The sequence below is a fragment of the Mytilus californianus genome, unplaced genomic scaffold (assembly GCF_021869535.1).
Source record: "Mytilus californianus isolate M0D057914Y unplaced genomic scaffold, xbMytCali1.0.p SCAF_11, whole genome shotgun sequence".
NCBI lineage: Eukaryota > Metazoa > Mollusca > Bivalvia > Mytilida > Mytilidae > Mytilus > Mytilus californianus.
The window spans coordinates 42,049,458-42,076,799 of record NW_026262593.1 but is presented as its reverse complement, the minus strand read 5'-3'; the positions used below and the strand labels follow the sequence as shown (position 1 = coordinate 42,076,799).

Below are 27,342 nucleotides of genomic sequence, written 5' to 3'. Positions count from 1 at the left end.
ACCATTACAACTATATGTGTGTACTTACCCCCATTGCAAGGAATTATAACAGTACGTTAAAAATCATTTTCAACAGATTTATTAGCTTTAACGAATAGATTGAAGATTATATCCAGATTTCACATGTTCTGCGCATAATAAATTTAATTTGTCTATTTCACATTCTTAAGCATGTTGCGTAAATATGTGTATTCTCCAAGTGCGTCCAGATTGAACATTTTAAAACTAAAAGGGTGATAAACATTTATGAAATCGCATTTTCGTAATTCTAATAATTTTAAATGATTGACAAATTACTTGAAACTTGTGAATCCTGGGCGAGGTATTTGTAATTATAGATTATCGTTGGTCATCTCAACGAGATTGATTTTCTCGCTTGAGCTGGTACGGCGAAAGTGAGAAAAGCAATCGAGTTGAGATGACCAATGATGATCTGTTTATCGCTATTTTGCCTATGACGACGTTTATGTTTACATTGACAACGGCACGTGTGCCCTTAGTTTCTAGCGATAATTTCCATATCACTCTACTGTGCTGAGAAAGGAAATTATCAGTCAGTAAGATCAAAGGAAAATTTCGTAAAATAGTGATAACTAGTTTTAATTCTTAAAAACTTGCCGTAAAGGTTAAGCATATTTAATGGGGGAGATATTTTCATCTAGTTTTGAAATTTATAAGTGGACATTATATTTTTTGGTTCTTTTGCCTGATGAAGAAAACCTGCAGAGATTTTCTTTTTAATTTATATTCTTCATTTGAAACCTAATAAAACTGACATTTGTATGTGTGCTTTTTTGTAGTCGTAATCTTTTTCTTAGGAGGCGGAGCTTACGCCTGCAATATTTATTTTAGTGTTTTTGGTTATCGCATGTCTGTTTACTCATTGAATTATATAGGCCCATGTGACCTTTTATGCAATATAATTTGGTTGTTTCAATTTAGAGCATACATTATGGTACATGCTTGTCGTTTCTATTTTATTCCATAAAGGGGTAAATTCAGTAAAAAATCTCCCATTGACTTTAATGCTAATCTATGTCTTGATTAAATTTATACCTGATTTACCTTTAGAAATTGGAAGCTTTCATATATCATTCATGAAAGTACAAATGTAGCCCTATTTTTTGCAACAATAAAAACATAGGGTCATGCGGCAGTTTTGGGCATTCACATGGCCTTGTTTACAAACACTGTAGATTCGCACTTAATTCCTTTACTGACCCCCATTACTTTTCAACCCTGTAGTAAAAAAATTTAGTACATTCAGCATTCATTTTTTAATTTTTTTTAACTCTAGTTTTGATCCATCTATCAAAAAATATTTATTACAAACATTATCTACCAATCAGAAGAGCACAGGACTTCAGTTTTGTACAGAAAGCTCTCCCCCAAATGGGCGGTCACTGATGACGTATATTTATTTACTGAATTTACCCCTATAAGGGACTTTTTAACTTCTTTTCCTATTTTTGTTGTATTAATCATGTAATGTATCCAATTTTCAAGTTCCAGTTTCAATACAACATTCATAAAGGCTGAACTTGTAAAGAGGGAGGAAAATTTATACTACAGCCCATACTGCGGCCAATGTATACTTGGTATATAAAGTTGCACATTGACTGTTTTTAAAAGAATGGTGTAAAATACTATGCTTAATAAATATGAATTGTTTTCTGTGTTTGCTTTGATCAGTATTGCAAGTACATCTAGGAACTAAAGTCTTGATGTACTCTTAGTTAAATTTTGCCTAATATGGAAGATTTTAATTAAATACCCTGAAAAAGACCACAAAAAGACTTTTCAAAGGTTTTTTAAGCAGTTTCATACCATAAAAAACAACAATTATGTTTCATTTTACTAAATCTGTGTTTTAATTACTTGTAAATTTCACAAAATGTCATTGACAACCACTCTGCAGAAATTCCTGTTACCCCAACATCAGGATGGTTTCTTCGCCAAAACTAGACGGACAAAACTGAAGTAGAAAAAAGTACCAAATATGAAAAAAATAAGACTGGGTATGACCAAACTTTGCATTTGGAACATAAAAGTACCAATTTGGAATATTAAAAAGCAATTATTTAACATAGCAATCCAATTACAAACATTTCAACACTAGTTTATAGATGAAGGGTATATAATAATGAAAAGTTGTCTAGTATTTTTTTTTACTTAAAGAAACGCAATGAATTATGTAAAAATAAATGAATATCTTCATACGGTCAGATTATTCGAGTGTTAAAATACTTGAAAAGTGCTTATTTACAACATGATCTACAACTTAACATGGGGAACACAGCTAAAAGAAATACACTATGTCAAAGGGAGGTAATTCTGATTTTCCATATAATTTTACACATTATTAGGAGAAATATGTTCAAATGTGATATAAAATGGGGAGAATATTTATGCCTTTTAATAATATCATAACTCTCAAGTGTAATTTCTATTGTTTCTTTCAATCTGGACACAAAACTGATTTTTTACCATATACCCCATGCTTCCTCCCACAGTACACTCAGAGCATCCTGGATAGCCGCGGTTAAACATAGATATTTGTATAAAAACAACTTTAACTGGTTCCAAAATGCTTAAATTGCATTAATATTTACAGGAAATGAGTTTTGTGATTATTGTGTGGTCTTGAACAAGTACAGTGACAGAGTGCATATTTTCCTATAGGGATATATTCAGTAAAAAATCACCCATTGACTTTAATGCTAATCTATGTCTTGAATTAAATTTATACCTGATTTACCTTTAGAAATTGGAAGCTTTCATATATCATTCATGAAAGTACAAATGTAGCCCTATCTTTTGCAACAATAAAAACATAGGGTCATGCGGCATTTTTGGGCATTCACATGGCCTTGTTTACAAACACTGTAGATTCGCACTTAATTCCTTTACTGACCCCCATTACTTTTCAACCCTGTAGTAAAAAAATTTAGTACATTCAGCATTCATTTTTTAATTTTTTTTAACTCTAGTTTTGATCCATCTATCAAAAAATATTTATTACAAACATTATCTACCAATCAGAAGAGCACAGGACTTCAGTTTTGTACAGAAAGCTCTCCCCCAAATGGGCGGTCCCTGATGACGTATATTTATTTACTGAATTTACCCCTAAAGAGATCAAAGGAAAAAAAGAAGATTGCATGGTACAAGTGTAAATGAAGCATCTGTAATCAATTGCATTCGGTTAAAAAGAGTGTATACAGACCAAAGCCCCCGATCTTAACCCTTGTTTCTGTAAAATATGTTATAATATGAATAAAACTTTAGTATTTGTATACTAATAGTCTTTAATTCAAAAGCAATACAGCTTATAGAATTTACATATACAAATATAATACATCAGTGATTAATTACATTGTGTTTTACAATTACAAACAGTTTAAATTATTGAATCATCGGCGGAGAATGACAACAAATTATATTGTATAAGTAATGAAATATGAGCGTGATATTATAAATAAAGAATCTTATCAGCTAAATAAAGGTATTTACCTAGATTGTTAAGCATTTTAATGTTATGAACAGACAATAACTGTATAAATGTATAACAAGATGATATTATTCAAATACAATAGTTTAAGATATTTTTGCCTTGTATCAAAATATTTGTCACATACTAAAATATAATGGTAATCATCTTCAATCAGAATATCTCTTTTTTGGCGGAGAATGAAAAAATATTATATAAGTAATGAAGTATGAGCGTTATATTATAAATAACGAATCTTATCAGCTAAATAAAGGTATTTACCGAGATTGTTAAGCATTTTTATGTTATGAACAGACAATAACTATATATATGTATAACAAGATGATATTATTCTAATTAAATAGTTTTATATATTTTTGCCTTGTATCAACATATTTGTCACATACTAAAATATGATGGTAATCATCTTCAATCAGATTTTTATCACACATATTACAAAGTTTGTTTTCTCTTTACAAATTACAAAATCTACCGGTTTCAATGTTGAGGCAGTGTGCAGACAATCTATATCTACAAATATATGGCTTAACACATAGTTTACAGGTTTGTTTAGGTAAAATTGTAAAGTATCTGGATCGTGTATATATCTATAGAATTGACACTTTGATGACTCATTGAAAAAAGCATTTATTTTACTTACAAAACAACATTTCATTCTATTAACAATTACTTGCAAAAACGAATCAATATTAATAACATTTTGGTGTAACCACACATCTTGACAACCATTACGAAATAATATGTTTCTTATTTCACATGCCACTTTTGTTTGTCATGGGGTTTTTAAATTGATCTTTCTAACATTTCCTGGTTGCAAGACTGTAAAATACAGTTATCTGTGTTTAATAATTTACACCAATATCTAAGCATTCTGCAATATCTCTATGTACAAAGGGTATCTACACAACTCACTATATACCATATAAAAAACAGTAGATGTTTTAATTTTAAATATACGTTTTACAATGCTCAGGTGAACTTTCTCAATATTTTCGTCTTTGTGATGTCCTCAAACTTCAAAACAATAATTTAATATAATGGATACATATGTGTCAAAAAGAGATAACATAGTTTCATGGTTATAACAATCGAAATATATTTTACTATATAAACTAAATAATGCTTTTATACCATGATTTGCAAACATTTTCTGTGTCTGTACAAAGTTATCATTGTATTTAAAACGTATGGCAAGATATGTAAATTCATCCAATAATTCAATATCAACACCATTTAAGTACTATGTTTCTGTCGCTTTCACGTGGTCGCTATTCCTACATAAAAATTTTGGTTTTAGACAAGTTAATATTCAAGTCATACTCTCTAAAATACATGTTTACACTGTCTATTATCTTTTGTAAACCATCAATAGTTTCACTGAATAAAACTGTATCATCTACATACATACGTAAACATAAATTAAGCATCTCTAACTCATATGAATGACAACCTTGACTTATAAGCTCAGTTTCAATGTCACTAATATACAAAGAATATAAAACGGGAGATAATGATTCTCCTTGCATCAATCCACTATTACTTTGGAAGAAATTTGAAAAAAATCCTTCCAATATAACACAACATTTAATTTTGGCATACATATATGTAATAACAGTTAATAAGTTTTCACTTATACCACACCTGATTAATCTTAACCACAGTTTAAGCTTCTTTTATAGTCTAGGAAACAGCAATAAAAAAAAATCCACTATATAATGACTCAAATTTATTTGTTCAGTGTATGTTCACTGGTGTTAATATGTCCTTTGATTGAGTTAAGCCATTTCAGTTGATATTTTATAGTGTGTCTTTCTATGTTGTGATGTTACACTTTTGTTTCAGAAAAAGAGTGAAGGTTTGTACCATTAAAACGTTTAAACCCGCTGCAATTGTTTGCACCTGTCCTAAGTCAGGAATCTGATGTTCAGTAGTTGTCGTTTGTTGATGTGGTTCATACGTGTTTCTCGTTTCTCGTTTTTTTTTACAGATTAGACCGTTGGTTTTCCCGTTTGAATGGTTTAACACTAGTAAGTTTTGGGCCCTTTATCGCTTGCTGTTCGGTGTGAGCCAAGGCTCCGTGTTGAAGACCGTACTTTGACCTATAATGGTTTACTTTTATAAATTTTGACTTGGATAGATAGTTGTCTCATTGGCACTCATAGCACATCTTCTTATATCTGTTAGACAATTAGTTGTTCCATAACCTGGTTTAAATCCAAACTGTGCATCGGTTGTTATATCATGTTTTTCGTTCCATTTGGTAAGCCTGGTGTCAATCATTGATGTGAACAGTTTATACATATGATACGAGAGAAATACCACGATAGTTGCCTGGGTCGTCCACTGGTCTTTTTTTGTGAACTGGAATGATAATGTTTTAACCCATATTTCTGGAAACTCGCCAGCACTCAATATACGGTTAAACAATTTACACAAAACTGGTTTGATAAAGTTTCTTCTCGTTTATATATATTCGTTCATAATATTTTCATACCCAGGAGATTTCTCAAGTTTTAAAGACTTATAGAAATTTCAGGTTCAGGTTCTTGTTCTGTGAATGGAGAGTCTTATTCTTTATATACGACCTCTTGGGTATAGTTACTATGCTGATCCCCTTTAGTGACATCTTTTAAAATCAGGTTTTAAAAATGTTTTTAAAAATCTTCCACAGTAAGTGTTTGGATACTATGTTTTTTTGCGCTTTTTAAATTCCCTGTATAATCGTTTAGACAATATGTTCTCCTGTTGGTTTTTAAACTGTCTTTTCGGTTGATTTTCCATTTCCAATCGTTTATATCTTTGTTTGGCTAAATCTAAACGTAGTCTATTTTCAATCGACCGGTATCAATTGAAAGTTAAAATTCACCATAGCTCGTTGATAATCAGAGATTGTGATGGGTGGTGGCGGATACGGTGAAAGGTTTGAAAAAGGTTGTATTCCAATATTTTGTGAAGTTGTCATTGGTGTTGTGTATCGCAATCCTTAAATCATTGTAAAGTTATGATTGCTGACTGAACTGTTATCACTTTAAGTGTCACTTATACTGTTAAATAAAGACAACAGTAGTACGCGCGTCTGGCGTATTTAATTATAAACCTGGTACCTTTGATAACTATTAACACCACTGGGTCGATCCACTGCTGGTGGACGTTTCGTCCCTGAGGGTATCACCAGCCAGGTAGTCAGCACTTCGGTGTTGACATGAATATCAATTATATGGTCATTTTTATAATTTTCCAGTTACAAAACTTTGAATTTTTCGAAAAACTAAGGATTTTCTTATCCCAGGAATAGATTACCTTAGCCGTATTTGGCACAAATATTTGGAATTTTGGGTTCTCAATGCTCTTCAACTTTGTACTTGTTTGGCTTTATAACTATTTTGATCTGAGCGTCACTGATGAGTCTTATGTAGACGAAACGCGCGTCTGGCGTATTAAATTATAATCCTGGTACCTTTGATAACTATAGGGAAAGAAAACCTTGTTAATAAAATGCAAAAGTAGTTACTTGATGTTCACATCTCCTTAATCGATTAAAAGTACAAATCATGATAACATACAAAAATGGAGGAAATTGTATGAACTCACTTAGAATCGAAATCAGGTGTGTCGACAATAGAATTTATACTCAAATGGTAAGAATATTTTGTTTTAATTTTTTACAGCATTTTGTCGATACCACTTCTGATGGACAATCTGTCCTCACGGGTATCATTAGCTCAGTAATCAGTATTTCGGTACTGACATGATTTATAATAAAACCTTTTTTTAATTGTCCGTTTATAAGGTATTAAAATAATAAATAAGGTTTAATCTCTCTCAGACAAAAGTTGACCTGAGATGGATTTGGTTATTTTTTTAGGTTCTTTTTTGTCATATAGCTCTTCAACTGTTTCGGTCCTTATACATCCTTGGCTTTCAAATATTTCAGCTTTGAATGTTCGTGATGTAGGTAAATCCTGAAAAGCGCTTCCAACGCATCAAAATTATAAAGTGATGTTTTAATTTTTTTCTAGTTGAGTAAAATATTGATTTACATACTATCGGTAATGATCTTTAGACAAAATGGTAGATCACAATGTTGTGTGTGATTTTTTAAAACTTGAAACGATCGATTATCTATTCACGTGTCTAGACTTTTCCATTTATGCTTTATTCACTTGGTAAACAAATCCATGTCGTAAATTCAACTTTTATCAATAAATCCTGTGGATAAACAATTTTTCTTACTGAATATACCAATTTTATGTTGCATGTTTGTCCTGTCATAATTGGATTTACATACACTTTAACTTGATTGTATCACAGAGAGTCATAGAAGTGAAAACTTTACACAGAATCTGTGTGAAATAGGCATATGTTTGGCTGTAAGTAAATTAATTCTAACAAACCAACGTTTAAATTGTTGTGATAGATGATCTTAAAGAAAGAACAGCTTTAAACCCTCTTGCGTTGCTATTTGATATTGTAATGTGACAAATACTCATTGTCATCGAACTATAAGTGATGTTAATTTTGAGTCTCATATGGAAATAAACAAAGACAATTTAAAAGATAACAATGTTAAACCGTGTTTACATTATTTAAATATCGGAAGTCATAAAGCTTCTATCATCCCACCTATGAGAAAAATCCCCTAAATATCCGAATAGAGAGTTGTTCAATGACGTACTTATTATATAATAACTTATCTATATATTGTGAAAACAATGTTACAAGAGTTGTGTTACATAGTCTTACTAACAAAACATGCGAACGTCTAAATAACTGTGTATTTATGCTTCGCCTACGATATCAACAAGTATTGTGTTATCCAGTCTGTGCGTTCGTTCGTGCGTCCTACTCGTATCAGAATTATGTGTTTTGTTCAAGGTAGTCTACCGTGCACTTTTGGTTACACTAAACGTGTATCTTAGTACAGGTGTTTATTGTGTGATTTTTCCTTTTTAGGATATACGCCAAATAGCGTTTTCACACACTTTCGGTTCAGTGTGGGCAGGGCATTATTGTTGAAAATGTGTTTAAACACTTTGCATACAAAATTAAAATGAATTGTCCTTTTTTTTTTGTTCACTTTCTCGTACAGTTTCCTGATAGACATCTGTATAAAATGTCTTTTTAACGACCAAGCCAACTCCTTTCTTACATGAATACTGCTAAATTTTCCCTGCCATACTTTGAATGAACAAATGCAAATACACATACAAAACAGAAGCTTTGCAGCATATAGAAATGCATGTTATGAACAACAAAATTGAAGATGTCATATGTGTATGCACAACATATCAATCTAATGACCAGCATTCGAAACACTATTCTTAGAAAAAAATATATCATAATTTTATCTACTTCAACTTAATTTTGATATTTGCCTTTTTAGTTTCGAGTGTCACTGCTGAGTCTTTTGCAGACGAAACGTGCGTCTAAAGTTAAATAAATAAAACATGGTATCTTTGATGAGTATTTTTTTATATTAATATTATTTCAGTTGTTTACTTGTAACATGAGACCTTCAGTGACATCAACGTCTACATATAATGTTTAATGTCAACAAAAATTGACCTTAACATTTAACTTCTCTGTTTACTTATGTCTTCTACACCGACACAAGACCTTGTTTTTATGGTTTTTAATGCATTTTGTGCTTCATTCGTTGATATATTGCTTATCTTATTTTGACCTGTTTGTTCTTATGTGTGTTTTTGTATCTTTGTTCATTCTGAATAAGATGCATTGAGATGCATATTCCCGTAATGTGGAAGACTGATATAGCTTTTCGTGTCAATCTGACATCTTATACTTTTTTTTTCATTAATCAGTTCTTATTTTTTATTGTTTATTTGCTAAACAAAATAGTATTGAATTTACTTAATCAACAATGGCTAAGCATCAATACTACATAAAACATATTCAAAATTTCATCGATTATTGGGAATAGTGTAAAATTGATATTGCTTTGTCCGTATGATATGATTGCTCACCAAGAACAACTGTATGATAACTGTCAATATATTATAATGACGTAATAATATATAAAGATCTCAAAACAGGTGCATGATGTTTGAGAACGGCAGGTAGGTTTATTATTATTTTCATAACGATTATTTCTGATATACATAATGCAATGTTATTCATAGAAGTTATTTAGAATTTGAATTATTCGCATAGAAGTGTAAATCGAAGTGTCTTTTGGTGATGTATTTTATGAAACCATAAACCACAGACCTAATATTAAAAAAATATATATCCTAATCACAAGAAGGTGAGAATTTGTGAGATAGGTATAATTTATCTTTCTGAACATTAGATTTTCTCATTTTTACACGTTTAGTAACAATCTTAGAATGTTTGATGTATCTGAAAACGGATAGGCTTGATAATAAATTGCAAATACAGTTTCATTTCCTTAAACGAAAAGAGGGAATAACGTTGTTTTAAACGTAAAATATGTATGGACAATATTAACATACGTAACCTTATCTATTAATAGATGATCATACAATGGTTTGCATTGTATATACTACGTTGTTATCATTTATTAGAATGGTTTTACACGTGAGAAAATATCGAATTTTTCAAGTCATCAATATTGCTTATCTTAAATGATTGTGATCTTTAGTTTTATAATGTCACTAATTCTGGCGACAGTATGCACCTTTCAACAACATAACTGACTTGTGCCATGTGTTTCGTTAAAAAGAAATATAATTATATGAGGATGTTATTGTTATATCAATATCACATGCTCACCTTAAACAGCTGTTCTTTACTAAATTTATCAAGAATAATGCACGGTAACAAAATATTTGATTGTATATATTGTAATATATATTTATGAATTGAAATATGGGTCAGCTATTGATCAGTCTAAAAGTGTGATGCCGAATTCAGTGGAAAATATTTGATTACTCATGTTGTAATAAATATAAATGAACAGTCTGAAAAGTCTGTCAGTTACTTATAAGTGTTCGTGCAAATTAATGATTCAAAATTTAGACGAAGACACGCACATCGAATCGTATTTACACCTGGTGCATTTATCTTATTAGTAATTGCTGTTTAAAGATTTTGGATTGATTTCAAGGCGTCAAAATGTTTATGACGCTGTGATGCTTGCGAAGTTTTCAATACTTGAAATTTTACGTACTCATGACCATTTGTCTTAATATTTAAAAAATAAACACTTTTACAGTCGACGAGCATTGTTTAGAATACCCCAAATTTTTTTTTATTTTATGAAGGATAGGACGACGTGATTTCAAATTAACAGGTAACAAATGTTGAGCTTGCTTTCGTAAATTGATATAATTTTTAGTTAAGTATTTTCTACTATTGTGTTGCTTCTATTTGTGTTATTGTTATCTATTTAGCTGGTATAATACAATTAAGGGCTTTCATGTCCTTTTATTTAACGTTTGTTCCCTTTGTCGACATTAAAAGGGGAATTTAGATCTAAAATATTATTTGCAAACTCATGGTAAAGAGGTATGATAACTCATCAAATTATTTATAAAAAAATTAAGTTTATGTATGTTAGTTTTTCAAATTTAAACTAAATTTTTAGCCAAATGGGAATCTATCAACATACAAACAGACTGTAATTAAGAAAATGCATTTAACTCCTTCGAATTGAATTAAGTACTATAATAATACTATTTTGATATCATTTTAGACGAGAAACGTTACCTAAACAACCGTTCTCGTTAGTTAATAATTGGAACTACTCTTTATAGTTAACGTTGAAATATAAGGGGGAATAAATCAAGGGACATTTAAAACTCATAATTTGACTTATCAATATCAGTGTTTTTGAAATCTAACAAGAGGTTTCAACGTTATGCACAGAAGCACAATCTGGTATTTCGTATCTTAGTTGGATAATTTAAAAGTGTTGTATCACCAAATTTTCCAAACGGTGCCATAGATGAAATTTTAACTGCTTTCATGTAGTTCCTGCTGAACAACATGATGTTTATGACGTTAACATCTACCAATACTGCCAAGAAATTAGTGCTTCGATATTGGAAATGTGTTTGTTAAATTTTGAACTATGTTGTAGTACTAAAATAACCATGGTTTCAACTCCCTTGGGAACACATTAAAATTCTTTTGGTTGTAATGTAAGGCGTTTTTGTTGTTTATTCGGATTTTTACTCTCAGTTTTTACAAATCATATAATTTGTGTTTCAAACCTTTTACTTCAAACGTTACGGATAAAGATATATACCAAATACACGGAAAACGATATAAATTACTTTTATATTAAACATATTGCTTTATTCATTTTTAGGATTATGAATATATCCGACATCTTGAGAAAATCAATAAAATATTACACATCTTCACCTTCGTAAATATGAGATCTTAATTCTTTGTAATCTTGCACAATCTGTCAATGACAGATGGGCTACATCAGCACATCCTTTAAAAACCAGCAACATGCTTCCTAATCTGTCTGAATGATGCACGGTACTGTAAAATTTGAACAAAAAACTAATTTTCAATTTTTATATGATTTATCTATTCATATAAAATTGAGAATAGAAACGGGGAATGTTTCAAAGAGACTACAACCCGACCAAAGAGCAGAAAACACCCCAAGGCCACTAATAGGTCTTCAACACAGCGAGAAAATCCCACACCCAAAGGCGGGCTTCAGCTGACCTCTAAACAATAATGTATACTAGTCAAGCGAATACCAGATATTCATGTTGGCAATACATATATTCCAAAACTAATGATTGAGTACAATTGATCACACAGTTTGTTGTGAACAAATGTGTTCTGTTACGATCAAAGTATATTTGCACTGCGCAATGTTACACGGAATACTGAGGGGAAACAGTGTTATTCAGTAGTACATGCACGACTAAATGATATCTGGTAATCCTGTTACTGCTTTAGTGTAGGCATGATTTTTGATGATATCAAATACGGATCAAAATGCCGTCATATATTTTTGGTGTGAAAATTAGAACATGTATAGTTTTTGCGCAATACAGTTAATAAATAGATAGACAATATTAAGGGTGTGACGTTGACCTTCTTGCAGTTAAATTACATACTAGTTTGTGGCAAATAAAAAGTGTTTTATTGTTTACAGAAATTATAAATCTCATTAAACGATTTAAAAGAGTAAAAAGTAAAGTAACAAAAATACCGAGCTACAAGGAAAATTTAAAACGGATAGTTCCTTCAAATGGCAAAAAAAAAGCTCAAAAACATTTAACGAATGGCATACAACTGTCATATTCCTGACTTGGTAAAGGCATTTCCTTATGTAGAAAATGGTGGATTAAGATACACATGCACATTTGTGTAAACATGGAACTGCTTTCATCTCCGATTGCTCCATGTATGATCACAGAGGACTTAATGTTCAATCTACCATATTGTCAATTGTGTTCCTCGTATAGTTCAGTTCTTTTTTTTTATTTGTGTTATTTCGCCACATTTCTCTTATCAACCAAATATTATTTGGATATTAATTGTGTTTTTGTGTTTACTAATGTAATAAACATATTTTTGTATAACTTTGTAATTTGTGAATGATTTATGGTGGTTTAAAATACATTCTAACTGGAAATATATACTATATGAAAGTATCATCATTCTCAAAGTATTCAATCTTTTTCTGAAATGTAATCTATGATTTTTTAGACTGTGTATTTTTGAAACCCGAGCAACATTATCTTACTTTCATTTGCGCACATTCATTGGTTTTTCTGCACTCAGGTTCGGTATTTGTATTCAATCTTGTTAACTGTAATGTCAACTCTTATTTCTATTATTGTCAGCACGAAATTGATTAAACTATTCAAACCAACAACTCTTTAATTATTCAAACAAATTCAATTAAAAAATAATTATTTTTGAATGAATTTATTGATTATCATTGTTCAGAATTGTTCGTTAAATCTCCAAAGCCTTAATAGTATCAGAGAAAATTATCATATAACATTTTAAATCCATTCAACACATTTTACATCATCACGTGTCATATATAAGTTAAGTTTATGTGTATTTATAATCGTACCCCATCGACGGACAAATTCTAACAGAAAAAATGTATTATCGCTGTACTTTTACTTCCTTTGTTTTTTGTCTCGTGTCTTAGGCAAAGTTTTTTTGCCGGAAATTCAATGCTATGTTTTCAACTTGTGATAGTAGACCATTAATACGGTTTATGCACAGATCATACAACTATTTTGGTATCAAAATACCCAATATGAATAGAGCGAACAACGAAAAAAGCATGGTCGCAATTCTTTCTGTCTTGCTCAAATACACTACCAAGCATACTTGAACATATCTACATAGTGAAATGATGTACGATAAGTTATTTTTCAAGCTTTTCTAAACAAATATTTGATCAACTTATATACATCAATCCTATTGTTAGCAAGCTTCGATTGCCCATTGTTGTTGTCATATCTGATGGAAATCATCGTGCGTTCAATATTTCTATAAAATTACTCGTGTTTTTAGTTTATCACTGACAACCATATTATCCAGTTAGATTCTATGTTGATATTACTATTTTCATAACGTTTATTGCCTTTTATTGCAAATATTTATCGGTAGAAAAATCCATAAAGTTTGCGGAAACATATTGAAAGGATAGATAAATCTTCGACTCATTAATAATTGACCGAATTCGTTCTTCCACTTGTTTGAGAAGATAGTTTTTGATAACATAACATTTTTCATGGAGCTTTTTTTTTATGTATGAATAATTTTTGCCTAGACAAAGCACATGAAAAAAGCATAGGATAACGAGGGGTGTCTGCCAATTGGGACAACACCAAAACCATGCGAAACATGTAGGGACCTTTATTTGGTCGTCTGATACAAACCTTATACAGAACTGAAAAGTCCTTATTATAGGTGAAGTTCTAAAATTGTCTTAGTTATGAGCAGGCTGCGAATAAATTTAACAAAGATACTTTTTAATGGACTAGAAAATAAAACCCAGCAAAAACCCTTCACAACTAGATCCATACTATTGATATGCAGATTGTCTAACGAGGAAGTTATCATGGATTTTAATATGATCTTCCCTCCCGCTATTATACCCATGGCTAGAGTACCAAAGGCTCAAGGAATGGTTAAAAAGTAAACATTCATTTATATTGGATTTACAGATGACCCTAAACTTACATTTACGAATATTCACATCATTGGTCGGAGAAACATATATGACACCTCTTCTAAATTAACTATAAACTAGTCTTAAAAATAAATTGCATTGGAAAACTATTTGTTAGCATTTGAGTATATCTAACAAATGGTGACAATCATTTGATTTTTTTTTCAAATCTTTAGTACCTTTGATAACTATACCACTGTTCAATAGTCATAACTCAATTAAGCAAAAACAAATCCGGGTAACAAACTAAAACCGAGGTAAACACATCAACTTTTGAAGGAAAATAACGGATATCTAGAAACACTGAACTACAACAAAAGCAAACGCCAACAATCAATGAAACGGACTGTTTGATAACAACTGCCATATTCCTGACTTGGTACAGGACATTAAAAGAAAAACATGGTGCGTTGAACCTGGTTTTATGGCTTGCCAAACCTCTCGCTTATATGGCAATGTTAATATCTCTAAAATTACAGCACTACGTGACAGCAATACAGTACAAACAATCGCAAAAACACTCAGCACAGAAACAAAACGTACCTTGTTATTTTCTGTGTTGGTCGTACGTTGCCTTTTGTCCATTTAAACTGACTGATCCGAAGAAGAAGAATCAGATTTATACTTTTGTGCTCGCTTTGGATGCTTACGTTTTCTTTTCGGCATCTCAACATAATGTTTTCAATCACAATGAGTTCTTTACACATTTTTGTTTGCAATTTCAAAATTCACAGTCATTTCACTGACGCATAGGTAACATACAAGACAGACGATTTGTAACTTTCAGATCTGGTAGTTCTTCTCGTCATGACCAGACTGGGGAACTTGAAACAAAAATGTTCCTTCGAAGAAGAGGACCCCTAGCAGGCCCACGTTTGGAGTGTTTTGATAAAAAGTATATGCATTTATCCGATATTAATCTGGTCCGGGTCCTATGTCCCCCAAAATCCGCCTCTGTATCACATAAATCTGAGCCGATACCGTATACAAATGTCTTCTTAACACCATACTTCATGGTGGTGCTCCTTAGATAGGAAGCCTATACAGAGCATTATTACATTGAAGGAAATTACCTAAGAGCTACGCAAAAGCGGAACTGAAAGTGAAAGTTCTTTCCTATCAACAGGATCACTGTCCAACTTGTTTTGAAGCTTCTTGTAGTAACGTAATTTACATTTAATACTTTTCAAATAGTTAAAATAATTACATAATTTGTTAAAAATCGCATAAAAGGCCAAATAATATTAAAGAAATAAATAATTTAGATACATTTAAGATCAAATGTTCAAACTATTTTTTAACTGTACAGAATGAAGATATCTGAATTTAATGATTTTGTTTCTATTGAATGCATATGTGCTTATTTAATATCTAAGCTACTTTACATAACTTTTATGTATTTTATATAAGTTCGTTTGTATTTTGTTTTTCTATTTGTATTAATAGTTTCGAAGGCCTCAAGGAAGATTAGCATGTCAAAGTTTAATGAGTTACCTTCGTTAAATAAATAATTTTATTATTTATTGATAACTGACTTCCCTCACACACGGGGGAAGGTCTAAAACGCGGAAGTTGGGATAAAACGGAAGGGTTAAATTGATATTTTGTAAGTGATTTCTCCGGAACTGCTGAAGATTAATTGATAACTGAAACGGATTTTGAAAGCTTGTATGATAGTCTATAATTTAGAATTTAAAAATTACAGATTTTGATATTCATTATTATAAAACAAATTGACCGGAAGCCTTGTTTATCGTGAATCTGTCATGCCAATGTCGAACTTTTATACTTAAATTCACGAAAAAACATATAACCCGATAATTTGTGTTAATAACGAACGAATATTGTTGATAGTTCATTATTTTATTTATATGAATCATTGTAGGTCAATTATTAACGATAAAACTGGTTTTATAATACATATAAAACACTGAACCCCAATAGACAGATTTACAATTTTGATTTTATGAATGAACTGCCCCGGTTGACCTAAGGTAATTAGGGGGAAATGCGTCAATGAACATTGTGACGTTAAGACTTTTGCTTTGAAATTTTTGTACTTTCAAATTTTTCCTAGAAAAGGCAATTTTAGTCTCTGGTACAGTTGTGTTTCTTAAAACAAGTATTTGGCTTATAAATGTGTGTGTTCGTATATATACTGTTTTTAATGTTTTTGATTTCTCTTGTACTGCTTTAGATAAATTAATAATTGAAACGAATTTTAAAAGCTATATAAAGGTAACAGTAGTATACCGCTGTTCAATAGTGATAATTCGATTAAGCAAAAACAAATCTTGGTAACAAACTAAAACCGAGCGAAACACACCAACTATAAGAAGATATCAACGGAACAACAGAAACACTGATTAGGAATTATGGACAAAAAGCGGCAAAAAAGCATGTTTTTCTTGTTTCAGGACAATAACTGGAGTAAAAGTCTATGGTTCTGTTTGAAATTGTACCACAAGGTTAAATACCAAAAGAAGGAATGTTATGATTGATTTTGGGGTTATGGCCATAACTGTTTAGGAAAACAGGTCCAAAACAATACTTTTGTAATACTTTGTATAAATTGCTTATTTTTTTTAACCAATTTCAATGGGGGTTTAATTCAAAGTCTTGAATTCTTATGGTTCTAAAATATGCTGAATCTAACCGTATATTCAGATTTTGTCTGGAAACCAAATGTCTTCTGAGGACAACGACATATACGACATCAACAAAATGTGGTCGTATAAAAACCCATACTGTATATTCGGCCACTAAAGAACCCGACATGAAAAATGTGAAACAATTTAATTGAGAAAACTAACAGCCTAATTTATAATAAAACAATGTACGAATACAAATATGACTGACGTGAACCAACAATAACCACTGAAATATAGTTTAATGACATAACAAGACAAGAGAGTAAATAACTACTGCATTATTAATTAGTTACGTAACAGTTGCCAACATCGAGAATAAACTTATATACTTATAAAAAAGTTAAATTGAAAGAGTACATAATTATAAAGGTAATATTAAGAACTTGAATTTTTTCTACAATAGATATCAGTTATACAAACTTAGACTTTTGAAAATAAAATTAAAAAAATCTTTGACATGATAAACATTAAAATGTTAATTTATTTTGTTTAGGTCCCCAACAAGGTTCATTGTCTTAGAATAAAATGGTGCTCACCCATTACTCACAATTCATTTGCAAATAAATGTAGCCTTTTAAGAACAGACAACATTATATGTAGGTTATCTAGGCAAAGAGGAGATTGTATATTCATTTTTATACGCAATTCTTTTTGTCTGTATCGACAGTATTCATTTATAATATAATTAGGTATTGGCTGGCAGAAATTGTAATGCATACGAACGATTTAGCAAAAAGGAAACACACACACACACATATATATATATATATATAAATATATATATATGAATCCTGCTAAGAAAAGAACAAAAATTTGATAATCAAATTTATAAACATTTTTCGTGAATTTAAGTTAAAAAGTTCTAATTTGGATTGACAAGGTCATGCTTAACAAGGATTCGGGTCATCTTTTCAGTTATTATAAATATCAAAATCACTATTTTTGTTATATTAAACTATAGATTATGCGGTTTATATGTTGTAATGTATTATTATATTATTTATTTATGTATTTCTCTGTGCTGCGTGTTCTTGCGTTTGTTTGTACTGTATTCCTGTCACGTAGTGTTGTCATTTTAGCGGATTTTTAACAATGCCATATAAGCGGGAGGTTTGGCTAGCCATAAAACCTTGTATGCAGATATCTCATGTTTTGATATTTCCATCTGACATATGTCCATTGTCCTTGACCTCATTTTCATGGTTTAGCAGTTGCTTAAAAACGTTTTTTTTTTCTTTTGTCCTGTGAATTTCTCACTTATTATGACTAATAACATAACCATATTTGATATATGGGTTTCTTGCAACATTTTCATGTCCGTCATTTAGGGTTTGCCTGACCTCAATCTCATTTCGTGAATCAGTGTTCAAGGTTAAAGTTACTTGATAAGGTCCGTTTCTCAGATACTGTGAGCAGTCGGTCAACTATATGTGGTATATGGAATGATGTCTGTCTTGACTTCATTTTCATGGTTCATTAATCAATGTAAAGTTTTTGTGGTTTTTGTCTGTTTTTCAAATACTATCAGCAGTATTCAATGATGTCTGGTGTATGGAATGTATGGTCTGGCAGGTAACATCTGACCTTGAGTTTGTTTTCAAAGTTCATTGGTCAATGTTAAGTTTTGTGTTTTGGTCTGTCTTTCAATCACCATAAACAATAGGTCAACTATATGTGGCGTATGGAATGATTAGAAGGTGTACATGTCTGTCTGAAAAAAATTATCTGATCCTGACCTCATTGTAATGGATCTTTACAAATGTTAAGTTTATGTGATACTTGTAGTAAAACCTTTATCTTTTAGACTTTCAAAACTAAATCAATGGTCAGTAAACCAGACAAGACATTTCAGCATGTGCACTGTTGTTATGTTTTGATATTTGTGTTCTGTACGCTTAATTCAAGTTTTATGAATCATTTGAATATGAGAAAAGTATATTATCACAGAAAATAATGTGCAAAATGTGTTGAATTGATTGCTCTGGTGGAAAGGCATGTGTGGTTCATGTAACATGTGAGGGGCTCTATACATAAAAGTTGAAAACCCTTTTATATACTTCATTATGTCTGTAAAAATTTACAATACAATCATACACCTGAGTCATTGCATATACCTCCTTTATTTTCTTCTGTAGGATAGTAAGTGGTATTAATATATACCTCTGTTGACTAAAATTTCATGCAACACTGAAATGTGAAAAAAAAACTATGCTGAATGTGCATCATGCAGACGATATTATCTGCCAAAAAAGATGAATGCAAGAGTCCTTTTCAATTTAGACTTAAGGTTTCATGACATCTTATAAGCAAATTAAGAAATGAGTAAAAAGTAACTTTTTTTTTGTTTGAGTGGGGAAAGTAAACCTTTTTTTTAAATCTACAAATTTACATACAATAGAACAAGGCATTCTCTTCACACATACAGGTCTGTAGACAGACAGTATTTTGATTTTAAGGTAAAAGTGGAACTAATGAGAGGATCAAAGTAAATCTAAAATGATAACGCAGACTTATGTCCTCATGCAGAAAATCAGAAAGAACGATCTCTATTTAGCATGCAACTGTAACTGATGACATACAGAGAAAATTATTAACGCAAATCTATATATCAACTAATAAGCCAAACCATTTCTTATAACAATTGTACAATGTAGATTTTAAACCAGCCATCACACGCCATATAGACCGATTCTCACATCGGCTAACGGACCATCGCACTTCGGCGTAGACCATCTTATTCCAGCGTCTGCATGGCACCTTTGAGTTTTACATAATATACGATAAAAAAACATGAAAACATAAAAAAAAAATTGTTGAATAGAAAGAACTATATGTATATATTAGCTTCTCCTTTCATTCGAAAATCATAATACATTATATATGTAAAAGGGCTTTTAAAAAGCAAAATTTTGTAATTGTACATTAAATTTTTTTAGGCCCAAATTGAAATTGTTCGATTTGAACCTTAAAAATAAATATACAAATTTCACAACTAAGATGGTCATAGTGTCAATATGTATTATATATACCCTATTGCCATGAAACCTAGTCAACTGTCTTATAATTCTCTAAGCTTATGTAATACCAAGTACGATCAAAATTAGTCAAGTCTTTCTATCCGATAAGGTCCGGGGACACAATTGATTGTTGTTGTCTACAAATGTATTTCCTAGTGTTGACAGTGTATAACTTGAAATTGTTTTTATACATCTTCCAAAACTATTTCTTTATACTTTATGCACGGAATGGTATAATTAGGGAGATGAAATGGTCTCGTCCAAACGGGAAAGTCTTCTAGTAAAAAGTAACTGGAGATGACCGACCACATTCAATTTAGAATTTTCTTGTTTCATAAGTTGTTCGATAATGTCTGTACATTTCGATATCAAAAGGGTAGTCACGAAACAAATATTTCACATTGGACATGTCTACTTCCAGTTGGGGGGGGGGGGGGGGGGGGGGGGGGGTAAACTGTTACTTTCATACAACGTATTTCCAATATTCTCACGTAGTTTCCAGACGCTCATTACTTATCGATTCCCTGTATTTTTGTTTACTTTTTCTTCTTTGCGAAATGACCATTCATGTCCTGCTTGTAAATGCACTTACACCTTCCCCTTTTTTTACGAACTTGTGTGACAGTGACATGCATTTTATGCTGAAAACAGTCAGGAACGCTTGTTTGGTACTAAAAAATCAAGGTATAATGACACAAAATTAAGACACATATATCGGAAAAAAGCTGAGGTACACAGTAATTATACACATATTTATGTCTTGTAAAAAAAAAATTTTTTTTTGACTGACCGATCAGACTTTTTCACATCTAAAATCCGTAAACAAATAAATATTTAAAAAACTTGGCCTTATGCATTTAGTCTTTGTGTCTAGAGATTAATTTTACAGCAAATTTGCTTGATTTTAAATACATTTCAACAATGTTAATGAAATTGGAATTAATGTTTTATTGGTAAGGAAATAAAAAGAAAATATTGGATTATGATAAAAAAGAATATTTTGTAGACATCAGATGAACTTTGCATTTAACAGAAGGGATTATTACCATAATAAATGGTATACTAAGCCTTTTTCTAAGTGAATCTTTAACACTATAAATCTTAAATAATGATTATAGAAATATTTGATCATAAGTCGTTTTTTTTAAGATCTCTACCATGCAGTGGCGGGGTTCCCTTCTATTATTTACAATGTATTTTCCTGACAAATTGTTTTGAAGTCTGTTACGTATCCAGATGAATAAGAGATTGAGTATTCATAAGTTGTAAGGATTTTTTTAGTCTGTACTGTCATTGTGCATTTATTACATATATTACATAAACTGGTATTGTTGACCAGTATCATTATAGGGATGAGGATGTATTTTCCATCCATATGCGACAATATTAACATTTTCTTATTATATAAAAATTTATAACAAAAACCAGAAAATTTATGTTATAGATATACAGACTACATGTATTCATAAATAAACCAAAACATATTAAACCCATAGAAGATATAAAGAATTTTTATGACACCGTCAGTGCAATCTGAAGTCCTTGTGAAACTATTTGCTATAAGAAATACCTTTATGTCCCCATTACTTTTAGAAACGTGCATCATTTTATGTCCCAGCCCTTATATACTTGTTCACCTCTCTCTGTATTTTTTTCCAGATAAGATATGATAATCTTCATGTTTCCAATAATTTCTTATCTTATTATTACCCACTAAACAAAGTGACGAAGGGTATAATATTTTTGACTCGTCCGTCCATCAGTCATGTTGTTGTCATCGCAACTTATCTGAAACTACACAACAGAATTTCATGAAACTTTGTAGAAATAAGGACATACTATACAGATGGGCATTTTAACATGAAATTATGATTCAATTCTTTTTTCAAGGAGAAATGCCCCTTTGAACTCAGAATTTTGGCCTCAATATACTACTGGAACAGTTTGCCATCGCAACTCCTCTGTAACCGCGCAACATAATTTCTTTAAAATGTGTAGATAGTTAGGACATACTTTGTAGATGTGCAAATCCACAGGAAATTATGATTCGATTATTGTTCTACGAGTAATATCCCTTTGAACTTAGAAGATTGGCCTAATTACAATACTGCAACTGTTGTCATTGTAACTTCTCTGAAACTACATTACATAATTTCCTGAAACTTTATAGATAATAAGGACATAAAATGTACGTGCATATCCACAAGAAACTTTTATCAGTTGCTTTTTGTGGGAGTTATGAGTCTTTGAACTAAGTAATCTGTCGGGATTGGGTTTGCCGAGTGACAATGTGGGGCCATGGAGTGATTCATGGGGTATGTGAGCGTGCTCACAATGGTTCTTACATTTAAAAACAGTGAGCAGTACCATATAAACAGATTTAATTGCTGCTAAAGAATTATCATTCTTTATCAATCAATTGGTTCTGGGGCTAATACATTAAATATGTTAGTACCAGATTTATTAGATCTCATTTTGAAAACAATTCTGAAATTAGTAATAGGGTCCATGATGTTCCCATTTCCCGAATAAAAAATAAACTCCAAGTACTCGCAAAGCGGTTTGTGTTCGTACCGGCAGACAAAGCAGCAAATAACGTAGTGGTGGTGTGACGCATATACTACACGGAAGTTCTCCAAAACGAAATTAAAAATTCATCTACATTCAGGTCCGTACGCTCCACAGAGAGTCAAATTGTAAACAAGCATATCACTGCCACTACCCAGCTTAAAGCCTCTTCCAAACATTTGAAAGTCCCTACTATGTACTGAATACCTAAATTGCACAAAAACCATTTAAATTCCGTTTCATCTCCGCATCTAGTAAGTGTTCTACTACCAATCTATCAGTGCTTCTAACTACCTCCCTTACTACTATCAAAGAACTTGTTATTAACTTTTGTAATAAAGCTTATGAAAATAATGGTATTAATTATTTTTGGAGTGTTAAAAATTCTTTAGAGGTTTTAGACAAAATTCATGCTTTTGATGGTCCTTATAATTCTGTTGACAGTTATGATTTTTCTACTCTCTATACTACACTTCCACACAATCTTATCAAGAAAAAGTTTTCATATTTAGTTAAATGGTCTTTTGAAAAATCTCATTACAAATTTATTTCCTGTAACTCGTTTAAAGCCTTTTTCTGTAACGAAAAAGGAAAGTATGCTAGATACACTTACTGGAAATGTGAAGATATGATTGAAGCTTTAAATTTTCTCCTGGACAACATATATGTACGTTTCAGCGATAAAGTGTATCGACAAGTAGTAGGTATTCCTATGGGCACTAACTGCGCCCCTTTAATAGCATATTTATTCCTGTATTGCTATGAATCTCAGTGTATGACCAAACTCAGTAAAGACACGTCATTGTTACATTTGGTTGATACATTCAACAATACATTCCGTTATCTAGATGATATTTTTTCGTTAAATAATCCAGAGTTCTCTAAATATACTACCGAAATTTACCCAATAGAACTTACTTTAACTAAATCTAACATAAACAGCAGTAGTTGTCCTTTTCTAGATTTGGACATTTCAATCTCTGAAGGAAAACTTCATACGAAAATTTACGATAAAAGAGACGACTTTTCATTCCCTATTATTAATTTTCCATTTTTAGACGGCGATGTTCCATTGGCTCCATCATACGGTGTTTATATATCCCAACTCGTTCGTTATGCCAATGTGTGTAGTGATCGATGTCATAGATTTTAACGAACGTAATCAATGCATCACTGGTAAATTATTAAGTCAGGGATTTCGTTACCATAAATTACGTAAAACTTTTACTAAGTTCTTTCATAGATACAAAGATTTGATTAGTAAATTTGGCTGTACCTGAAGAAAACTGATTAAAAACGGTATTTCACATCCTAAATTTTACGGTAATATTGTACTTAAAGCGCGGAAATCACTATGTGATCCGTGTAAACTGATCGAACCTTTAAACAAACTTTTTAGTAAAGGTTATCTTACCAATGTTGTAATTAGATCTTTGAATATAGTTTACATTGGCACTAATATCGATTTTGTCATCAGCAAATTAAAACATAACAAAATTTGTATTCTTTTCAAACGGGATGTATAAAGACACACCCACGTTCATTTTGACCTATAAAGAGGTTAAACTCCTAACTATCCTACTGTCTGTCGATACATTTATTTTTGGCATTGAATAAGTCATGTCTTCTTTGACTGTCCATGACGTTAAAATATTAAATCCCTGGGATGTGTTTTAGTTGATTTTAGTCTCTGATGCATGATGTTTTGGCTTTTAACTAGCTGTCAGTAACTGCGAGTACTCTCAAATCGTACTTTCTTGTTTATTTGACCTGTTGATACTAATTGTAATGCTTTTTTGTTATTTAATGTTATTCAGGGTTATATCTGGTCTATACACCAGCTTTGATTAGTGTTTGGTATTACTATACATTTTCACTTCGTACTATGAACATCAAAATTATGTATTTTGTAAAAATATTTCCTTTCTCTATTGGAACTGTACACGTATACCTAACAACTAAATTATTTTTATTTACCTGTGTTTAAATTAATTGCAAATGGCTGATATTTTTGTTCGAGCATATTGTTTTTCTTAAATTGTTTAACATTTCATACCGGTATAACATGTTACTTTTATTATTCTTCCCTTAGTTTATTCATTTTGTATCTACATTGTATCATAGGTCAAATTTATTTGTTCAGTGTATGTTCACTGGTGTTTATATGTCCTTTGATTGAGTTAAGCTATTTCAGTTGATATTTTATAGTGTGTCTTTCTATGTTGTGATTTGACACTATTGTTTCAGGAAAAAGAGTGAAGGTTTGGTACCATTAAAACGTTTAAACCCGCTGCATTTGTTTGCACCTGTCCTAGTCAGGAATCTGATGTTCAGTAGTTGTCGTTTGTTGTGGTTCATAAGTGTTTCTCGTTTCTCGTTTTTTATATAGATTAGACCGTTGGTTTTCCCGTTTGAATGGTTTTACACTAGTAATTTTTGGGGCCCTTTATAACTTACTGTTCGGTGTGAGTCAAGGCTCCGTGTTGAAGACCGTACTTTGACCTATAAAGGATTACTTTTATAAATTTTGACTTGGATGGAGAGTTGTCTCATTGGCACTCATACCACATCTTCTTATATCTATTGACAGTCTGTACACGTAATTTGTAGTACTTTCGATATATTCAAAACAGGATTTGATAACATTTACATTTTCAAAACATTTTTTAGAGACCATATTTACATTTTCAAAACATTTTTTAGGGACCATATTTACATTTTGAAAACAAAAGAATATTAAAAATTCTTAGTGATTAAGATGATTTTTATAGTCATTTTGTGTATTTGACCATAATATCAAATTTTTATTTTTATTTTAAAATGCATGCTGGAGTTAAAGGACTTTCACTAACTTGCCCTTTTGATAACAAAACTTTGAAGGATAATATTATATGTATTCAAAATATTTTATTTAGGGTTTTCTCAGATGTTGAACAGATCACAAGAAAAAATCATGTCAAGTGCAGCTATGAACAAGATCCAAATATCTGTATGAAAAGCTATGATAAAAATTATAAAAATTTGGCTGAACAAAAGAAAACCATACATTTTATTATTGCAATCTAAGACAATGGCATCAGCACTTTCACAAAAGGAAGAAAATTATGTTAGAATGAGCTTGTTACTGACAGGAATATCTCCTCGTGCAGCTAGAGTTTTGTTTGATCACGAATTTGTTCCATCATGCTTGGTTGCCTCGCTGAAGAAAGAGTACAATAAACTAAGAGAACTTCAAAAGAAGAGAATAATAAACCAGTCCCAGTGGAATCTCCTGTGTCCGAGATTTCCTGGTGAGTTTAGAGAGATATGAGCGGCGTCGAATAGAAATCAACCTTATGCAAATAAATATCAACACATCTATTAACCTATTTCGGGTTGAAAATATCGCCATGTAAAGACTAACTGCTTGAACGTTGAGTTGATAAAGAACCCTACAAAACAAACCAAAATTCATCATTTGTTTCATATTTAAATGTTCGTAAATCAAGCATAGTCTTACACTTGCATAAGGTCGATTCCTATGTAATACATACATGATATATGTCAGTCCCAGTGAAACCTCGTGTTCCCTAAATTTCCTGGTAAGTTTAGAGAGATATGTTGTGTCAGTCACAGTGAAACCTGATGTTTCCTTGATTTCCTGGTACGCAAAAAGAGAGAGATGTGTTGTCAGTTTGTTTTCGATCTATGAGTTTGACTGTCCCTCTGGTATCTTTCGTCCCTCTCTTATATTATAGGTCAGTCACAGAAAACCTCGTGTTCCCTAGATTTCCTGGTTAATTTAGAGAAATATGTTATGTGTCTGGCAAAGAAAAACCTCCTGTCTTCGCGGTTTGAAAAGATATGGTTTATGTCAGTCACAGTGGAATATCCTGTTTCCGGGATTTCCTGGTAATTTTTGAGATATATGGTATATGTCAGTCACAGTGAAACCTCATATTCCCTAGACTTCCTGGTTAATACAGAGAGTCATATCAAATTTTAATCACAGTGGAAATCACTTTTCCCTAATTTTCTGGAAATTATATAAGGACATGTTATATTTCAGTCACAGTGAACACCCCTGTCCCCAATATTTCCTGGTATTTGTGAGAAACATTGTTACAAGTCGGTCACAGTGAAACAACCTGTTCCTTCGATTTCTTGGTATGTTGTGAGAGACATTGTTACATATCAGTCACAGTGAAACCCCCTGTTCCCAAGATTGCCTGGTATGGCATGAGAAACATGTTATATGCCAGTCACAGTGCGACCTCCTATTCTTAAGATTGCCTGGTTTGTAGTGAAAGACATGTTATATGTAAGTCACACCGAAACCACCTGTTCCCAATATTGCCTGGTTTGTTGTGAGAAGTATGTTATATATCAGTCACAGTTGAACCTCCTGTTTCCAAGATTTCAAGGTATGTTGTGAAAAACATGTTATATGTATGTCACAGTGCA

General features: G+C 31.4%; 1 protein-coding gene across 3 annotated transcripts in view; it reads left to right on the top strand.

Moving 5' to 3' along the window:
• Positions 1-9,554: 9,554 nt before the first annotated feature.
• The window catches only part of LOC127720106 (ankyrin repeat domain-containing protein 50-like), an 89,384-nt gene continuing 71,596 nt past the window's right edge, over positions 9,555-27,342 (top strand). For 2 of the 3 annotated variants that reach the window (XR_007990618.1, XM_052226517.1), the window contains exons 1-2: positions 9,555-9,588; positions 25,815-26,189. Coding sequence is in view for 1 of the 3 variants with exons in the window: in XM_052226517.1 (XP_052082477.1) it covers positions 25,901-26,189 (289 nt within the window). In the remaining 2 variants the exon portion in view is untranslated. Of the gene's footprint in view, positions 9,589-25,814; positions 26,190-27,342 lie in introns of those variants that run through there. The other variant, XM_052226516.1, reaches the window with a different exon arrangement.